The following is an 8,543-nucleotide window of genomic DNA, read 5'->3' as shown; positions in this document are numbered from 1 at the left end:
GACTACCCAACCGCTCGTACGGGTGTGGTTGGTTGGTTGGTTTGTTGTTTAACGCCACACTCAGCAATATTACAGCTATATGACGGCCACACTCAGCAATATTACAGCTATATGACGGCCACACTCAGCAATATTACAACTATATGACGGCGGTCTGTAAATAATCGAGTCTGGACCAGACAATCCAGTGATTAATATCATGAGCATCGATCCACGCAATTGGGATCGATGAAATGCATCAACCAAGTCAGCGAGCCTGACCACCCAATCCCGTTAGTCGCCTTTTACGACAAGCATAGTCGCCTTTTACGGCAAGCATGGGTTGCTGAAGACCTATTCTACCCTGGAATCGTACGGGTGTGCAAACCAGACCGAATTGATACGGAATAAAGAAAGACAGCACCAAATAGTTTATTGTGATTTGTTTATTTGTGGTGAATGCAAACAGAATGCATGGAACGTAGCTTGTTCATGGAATATTGCACAACTTGGGTTGTAATGAGTGATGTAGCACCGACATTAATCAATAAATAACGAACATATGATACAAAGATCGTAGAAGACTAACTAGGATAGAGCAGACACAGGACACAGCGACGGAGGCTAATCAAGAAAAAATATTGCACAAAATAAATCGACTTCTTTGTAAACTTTGGCATAATGCGAACAACATCAAAGCGGCGTGTGGTAGCTTGTAAAATGCAACAGTGACAAGTTGACAATGCACTAATGACTAGTTTCGGATTTGTCAAAAAGCAATTTACAAACTATAGGTTGTCTAAGACGAGGTAAAGTTTGGAGAATCTCAGTACTGTTCAATACTGTTGAAGCTGTAAAGTGATGGTACCCAGCATGCAATAACATGGCGGGTTGACTTCATGTTCAAATATACACTTCCTACCAAATATGGTAGTCGAATTGTACAATTCTGAAAGTTAGTCGAGACTATAAACTCAGTCCGACAAGAAAGATGCGTTCAAATATTTACATCCGATAACAGTCGAGCGACGAGACGGAGAAGAACGAACAGTAACAGTCACACATAACGGTAACAAAACAAATGGCGACTACTGGAAGCAGTCCGAGCACTACTAGAAACTGGAGTATTCTTCCGCAAGACATTAGTTCCTTGGCTGGAGAACTGGTGCACTGGGGATCTTTCCATCAGTGAATTTAAACTGACGTTTATCGTGGCACTTCTCGAGGGCGGGGCAGTTGGGGTGGTTGTCCTTGAGGTGAACGTAGTGGAGCTCGGGGTCACCGGTGGTGTGTCCGCAGTCTTCACAGACGTACATCTTACACCGACGTTCCTTGTAAGCGAAGGCCAACTCGGAGCCGTGCACCTTCTTGGCGTGGGACTCTAGACTGCAACGCTGGGTGAAAGCTTTGCCACACTTCTCACACTTATATGGCTTAACACCTGCAAATCAATAACAACATTTTACCCATTGTCTTATAAATGTACCAATATAATACATACATATCATTTTCCCAGCTTTGTTTATTCAAACATTTGAAACATACACAGGAGTTTATATCATGGCACATAAATAAATCTCTTCTCAGATCGGTAAACAAATTCGATCATAATTATTGTGATTAATTTACTAAATAATTTAACCGAGTCTAAATTTTAAAGAAAACGCAGAACTTCATGTAGAACGGAATATGAATAATACAATTAACCTAAGTGGCATAGTTATGCCGTGTTATAACTGCTTACCTGTATGTATTCTCGTGTGTCGCTTCAGGTCGAAGGTGTCGTTGAAGCCCTTGCCACAGAACGTACAAAGGTACCGTTTGACCTCGCTATGGTTCTTCACATGGCGGTTGAGCAGCCGCTGCAGCGCAAACTCCTTCTGGCAAACCTTGCACATGTATCTCCCGTTGTCGGTCATCACAGCTGTAAATTTAAATTTGAATTTTATTACATTGAAAAGTAAAATTTGAATAGAATATGAAATAGAATCACAATTATGTAAATTGAATATTTAATGAGGAAAATAAACGTTCGCAAGTTTAATTCTGATGTTTCTTGAATTGGTGACAGAAGGCGTTGTTTTTGTTAGGTTTTTTTTTTTGGGGGGGGGGAGGAAGATTTATAACTGGCGTTTACCTTTCTGTTTGATGACGGTGTCCTCGAGGTCCGCTTCAGTGAAAGATGGGTTCTTGATACCATAACCGCCATTGATCACTTCTACGTCTGTACGCCCTGCTTGCTGAAAAAAATCGAAGTGTAAAATTGAGAACATGTCCTTTTTATTTACTTTGTAGGAACCTTCAACTATGTCTTATACACCCCATGCTTTACCCATTACTTTCATTCAGTTGATAATCCCGTAACGTTTGAATGTATGAAGTTTAAGAAACAAACCTTGAGGAGAAGCAACAACGTAGGCGCCATCTTGACATCTCGGTGTTCGTCACGGGACGCCATCTCAAGGTCGTGCAGGGAGACCAGGGACCATTTGGCTTCCTTGCCGCTGTTTGGGGACGAGCCTGGAGTGGTGGGGGTCAGGCGGTTCTCAGCGTCCTCATACTTCACATTGGGCGATATGTCGGTGACCACAGACAGGGCCGACATTGGGGAAGTGGATTTCATCTCCCTGGGAAGAGTGTTCAGTTCAGATGTCGATGATCTGTAGGGATTCGCCATGGTTATATTATTGCGGTGATCCATGGAAAAGTTCAAAGGTTGAGGTGATACACTTCCGTTAGGGTCATGTTTGGTCAATAAAGGCATAGGTTGAGCAATAAGGTGCGGGGTGACCGGACGTTTAGCGAAAGTGTCTTTTGTATTGGTATCCTCCCACGGCCGCAGGGGCTGGGGTGGGGGAGGCCTGGGCTGATACTTCACCGGTGGGATGGCGTTTTCTAGACTAGGTGGACACGTTGCGCGGGGGTGATCAGAGGTGATGGTTGAGCACGGTTGAACTGCACTATGGTACATGGATACATTGGTCTTATCCCCGAGGCACATATTCCTCACTGCATATGGGGGTAAGGAAGACACATGGGTGGGGAGATGAGCCATGGTGAGGGGCAGAGCCTTCGTACCCTGGGGTAGCACTGGTATACGACCGCCTTGCACTGGTAGTGAAGACAAAGACTGAGTGTAAAACTTGTTATTGGTAAAGTTCTGCAACGGTTGCCTGGCAAAAGGAGTCCTTGGTACGTCAGCAACAACGTTCAATGGCCTTTCGAGCATTTTGGGGACAATATTTTCCTTTGAGTTCTCTGCGTAGCGGGAAGATACATATCCAGCTGAGGTCACAGGCATACTAGTTGCAATTGAAGGTTTAGTTGCATCACTGTGTGGTTTAAACATGTCTGTGCGAGGACTGGGTGGGTTGCTCGACGACTGCCAGCTTGTCTCAGAAGATGGGGCGTGAGACGGCGTTGGGGGTGGGGTGAGGGTGGCGTAACGGGATCTGGGTGGCAGACGTCCAGGTATTGGACTACTCATCCATGGCATGTGCAGAACTGGAAACACTCGCCGGCAGGCGATGGGAATGCTCTCTGCAGCAGATTTAGGAGTCGAGCTAAGAATAACTGAAGGAAGACTTCTAGTTGGGGCGGTCATCCTCACCGGTGTAGCAGACATCTCAGTCTTTACATTCGGGGTGGTAAAGGAAGGACGCACCTCTTCCACCCGGGACAAGGAGGGAGAAGGGGCAAGTGGGGGTGGGGTGACTGTGGGTTCCATCTGTGTGGACGATACTTCAGACACTGTACTGACAACCGACGAGTCGGGTGTCGGTGTGTTTGCCGCCGAACGGTCAAACGTACTGGGGTGACTAAACGATGACGATACATCAGAAATGTCTTTGGATGCATAGCCTGAGGAGTAGCCACTGGAATCGCTGTTGTAGGAGAATGGCGATCCTTTGCTGTTGTCGAGGTGTGTGCTATCGTGACTTGTGATGTCATCGTTAATGCGTTCACTGGCTGTGACGGTCAAGTCGACGGAGGCGTCTTCTGACAAACGGGCTCGTTTGGCTTCAGTGACGGCGGCGTCTGTAAACACAAAGTAACATATTAGAAATAAACTCATTTATCAGTTATGCTATCAACCATATTGTAAGACATTCCAGTCTCGTACTTCAATTAAACTGGGGCAGAGTCATTTCTTAGAACGAGTTACCAATGGCAAGTGATTGATCCCATTGTCCTCATATCCTGTTAGGATTAGAACGGATTCTCAGGGTTTATTTTTTTCTATTGTTCAAAGGTGTAAAAGGGTCGTTATCTCCCATGGCTAGTCACAAAAGACACTACAGGTCAGAGGTTGTAGCAAGGTCCGGCATGCCCCGGGGGCCATACCCGCTTCAAAAGATCAAATACCAGATAGTGACCTCGTGCCCACTGTACGCAATGGGATGGCACGGGCCACAAATTCTTTAACATTCGCGGTGTTTTTGCCAATATGGCGAGGAAACATCTGTTGCATGTACCACGTGACCCATAACAATAAGTCACGTGACTGGCAAACCCGATCCCACCTCTGCACAGCAGGGAGATTGCTGGTCAGGTTTGCTCACGGCTTAATGGTCTGTCGTCTGATGTAAGTTTCCCGCGCTTTCCTATTCATCTGCTATCTGACGGGCCGAGAGCTCCGCCGACATCTGCTCGCCTCCTTTTTAACGGTTCGGCAGAAGATAAATGGCAGGCGAGGCGGGAAGAGCGAATGAAAGCGTTCTTTGTCCCAAGCAGCCTCATTCCTTTGCATGTTGAAGGTTTGAGTGAAGGAGGGACATTTGCCTTCCGATAGACAGGTGACCCGAAAAAACAAGCCACGTGCCTGGCACGCGACAAGGCAGACGACATAATACACGCCATTTGCAATATGATCGAGACTCGTCGAACACGCGGCTTTCTTATACAAGGAAGTGTTTGTTTTGCCGCAAGCAGATCGCTTTTATATCTTCACAACTGGGTGATTGCCTTAATATTGGCTAATAGGCTTCAACAAAGACTCATTATGTATTCCTGGCGAACAGCTGATCTGAAGTCGCAGCGGAGAAATAACAAAAGACTGTTGAGGAGTGTGATGCGACGTGTAATATTTGGGAGATTAGTGTATGAATATTTAATGGTAGCATGATGAGGGAATGTTGCCTGGGTTAGTTTTTAATACAAATCATTCCAATAGTTCCAAGAAACGTATATAATTACTCACAATATTACACGGGGTACTTCCAAAACCAATTATAGATTTCTTTACAGTTTAAACTGTTTTCACTTCAACATTAACTTCTTTTTAACGCGTTTCTAAATTTACTTATTCAAACAAGTCCCCTGTTGTAACAGTTCACAGTGTGTGCAACAGCAAGCACACTGTAGGATTGGCCATGATATAAAGTGTACATATATACCATGCAAAAGATGTTACGGAACACACGATTCTTTTATATTGCTTTTCACAGACTACCTTTATTATGAAAGAATCTGTCCTTAACTTCGTTTGAGTAGTATACGTATAGATGTTGCCTATTAATAGGGACCGTTCATTATGTTACTAATTCAATGACAAATGTAGTCACATGAATGCTAATTGACATGAGTACCAAATAATGATATCTAACAAGAATATACTGCTTTAAGAAAATTAACAGTTTAATATTTTCCGAAATCGACTCCTAATGCAACCATAACGTCATCAACTTGTCCTGCTCAAATATGGCGCATCGCAACATGGCTTGATAATAAAACCAAACGCCCAAATTCAAAATTAACTATGTTTCCAGTTGTTCTCGGCCGCCCCGGGGATAGATAGGGTAGCACCCCGGTGGGGGTGAGTTAACACGAACCACAAGGGGGGTCGGATTACGGGATGACCGGGCGTTATCGTGACCGCGATCAGAGGTCAGTGAAATTTGGACAGCTAACAATATGGCGTAAGGGGGAGCGGACGACCCCCGTGGGGTGGGGATTGATGGACAAAGATGGGTCAGTCGCTAATGAGGCTACATCAGGGAGCGTTATATGGGGGTATAAATTTAAGGGGGGTACAGATACTTTGGAATTAAACGTCACGGGAATTGTTCAAGGTGGTTATTAAGTTTGTTTGTATAGGTTAACATGTTTCGACCTTAAGCTTAGAGGAAACGATTGAATTTTCAAGCGGTACGTACACTTTAACAGATTTTTGTTTCATTTAGGAATCGTACTTACGGCCTTACGTGATAGTCGATTTCTTTGAGTGGGGATGTGATTGATAGTAGGATCAACATTAACCTACTGAGAAAAGGGTTAATTAACTTTCGTTTTCATTCCATTTAACTTAGCATTCAAAGTTAATTGTAAGCTTTTCGGCGTTTCAACAAAATAAGCACTGTGTCCAGTAAAGTGTTAAAACCGCCGACGGGCATCTTCCGTTGTTTTGACAATAATTGACTGAAGGCTTGTTTTACTAGCCCAGAGACAAAGGACTCGACTTCTTAATTTAACTGTCTAAACACTTTCTCACACCTAGAAGTCGTGTGATTCTTGCACTGATTACACGGCAGTGGTAGTCGTATACAATGAAGGGCTCAACGCTTGAGTTTGATTTGAATCGCCGGGGCATTACGTAATCACGGTAGTTCATCAGACGAACCCCGACACTGACGGTCAGTCTTTACGGGGGGTCGTAAATGTGACGTCATCAAGAGCGCCCATTCAAACCCATTGACTAACGGCAACTGCTACTCTGGGATTTGCCTTTCTCGGTAACCAGGGCAACGGGTATTGTTGGACGTCAGACGCGCGAGGTTTGAAAGCCATAGACAGCTGCGCGTGGTAGTGTTTGTGGCGAGGCCTGGGCTTGTCACGGCAATTATTGACACCGGTGGAAGATGAATCGTTCGCTGGATAAAAAGAATATTGACTTTGATTCGCATACGGTGGGGACTGTTAGTCACTTTACGTCACCACAAACACAACGTTTACATTGTAATCGTCCTGTTATGTAATACAAAGTCATAAACAACTATTGTCCTGTTACTGGAAACAAACATCATCATCAATCATTGCGACTGATAATATTTCAAACATCCAACTTTTCAATACCTGACAATTATCACCAACCTAACAAATAATGTCACGAAGACCGTATGTAAAATAATGCCATTCAAAGTATTTCGCATTTACAAAAGTAATATAAAAATTTCATGCAAAATTATTCGCCTAAAGATGAATAGTCATTACAAAAATAAACTCTGACATGATCAATGGCCACGTCGAGATATACTAAGACACTACGGAGTTTGACAGCTGACACGAAAGCTGGGTGTATACATACACAACAGCAATATACACACGTGTCGCTCAAGGGTTGATGGATGGGAGTGCTATTAGTGGACTGGTAGTATCAGCTAGATTTGTGAACTGATGGATAAAGGATTGAGGACATATTGCCGAGTGTATTACATATTACTGTAGCAGTGAATCCATTGCACAACGAATTAGGATACCAAACAATCAGAAATATAAGTTACCATGTTAGAATATCACCGAGAAGAGAGACATGTCGAAATGAACTAGGAAGTTCGTCATGCGTGTCATTGAAAGGTAAACAAAATACTCATGGTGGTGTTATAAGGTGTGTGGTTATAGCAATCATTGACAAGCGGCCATAGAAGCTTATCCATCTTGTCTACTCAACAACTATGATAGCAATCGTAATTATGGGTAGAAAAGTGAGGGAAATTTGAAATACGAACGACAGGTGTTGAAGGGTCCCGTCAACGTTTTATCGATTGGGAATAACAATAGAACGTGGGTTCACACCAAGAATAGCAACACTGCCAGTACGGGTAGAATGCTGGATGCTTAATATAACACAGTTATAACCGACTGGACTCTATACTGAGCAAGAAGTACACACAAAACACTGTACACTTAAAAAAAAGTACCTGTCATTCAAGCATACACAACATACAACTACAAAAATTAGAATATTTTAGTCGTCTGCTTCTCGTCTAGGTCGGTTGTGTAAAATAACGTATATGTTTGAGACTCGATAAGCGTTGTTGACAAGCTGGTCAAAACAAGCCCGGAGCGAGTGAAAGCTGACACGAACAACATAGCACTGACCTGTCCGAAGTATGGCGACCTCCTTGTCCAGTGAAAAATGGCCATTGGGGTTGACCACTGGGTTAGACAGTTGGTTTGTAGTCTCAGACGTCTCTGAGGTTGTTTCTGAATGGCGTCTCTTCTTGCCTTGAAACCTACACACTAGAAATGATTTCGGCATTTTCGTGTTTGAGGCGCTGACCCGCCTTGCTCTGAAGTCTATCTGAATGGATGTGCTCTCTCACTCACATTGCTGAGCATTTTGTAATGAGCGCCCTTTCCGGGAAAGCGTGCATGGCGCACGCGCTGGGCGCAGCCAGCCACACAAATTACAGCGGTTAATTGTTATGCAAATGAGGTGAGTTCTAGCGGTAACTGCATTCTCGCCGCAAGAAACCCGTTGTCTGTTAGACATTGACGGGGGCTTTTCAACTCAGCGTGTGAGCGCTCACAACACAAATAAACTCGAACTGGTCATGATAAACTCG

At 44.0% G+C, this 8,543-nt stretch overlaps 1 protein-coding gene across 1 annotated transcript; it reads right to left on the bottom strand.

Moving 5' to 3' along the window:
* Window positions 1–521: 521 nt before the first annotated feature.
* On the bottom strand, window positions 522–8,236 carry LOC139450357 (uncharacterized). The gene is made up of 5 exons (XM_071232038.1): window positions 8,077–8,236; window positions 2,375–4,017; window positions 2,117–2,219; window positions 1,724–1,903; window positions 522–1,420 (listed from the first exon to the last, which is right to left on the bottom strand). Exons 1-5 carry the CDS (start codon window positions 8,234–8,236, stop codon window positions 1,122–1,124), a joined length of 2,385 nt encoding a protein of 794 aa, XP_071088139.1. The 3' UTR covers window positions 522–1,121.
* Between the last annotated feature and the right edge of the window lie 307 nt (window positions 8,237–8,543).

Source organism: Haliotis cracherodii, unplaced genomic scaffold (assembly GCF_022045235.1).
Source record: "Haliotis cracherodii isolate W230 unplaced genomic scaffold, xgHalCrac1.p SCAF_8, whole genome shotgun sequence".
Lineage (NCBI taxonomy): Eukaryota > Metazoa > Mollusca > Gastropoda > Lepetellida > Haliotidae > Haliotis > Haliotis cracherodii.
This window is presented reverse-complemented; position numbering and strand designations above follow the sequence as displayed.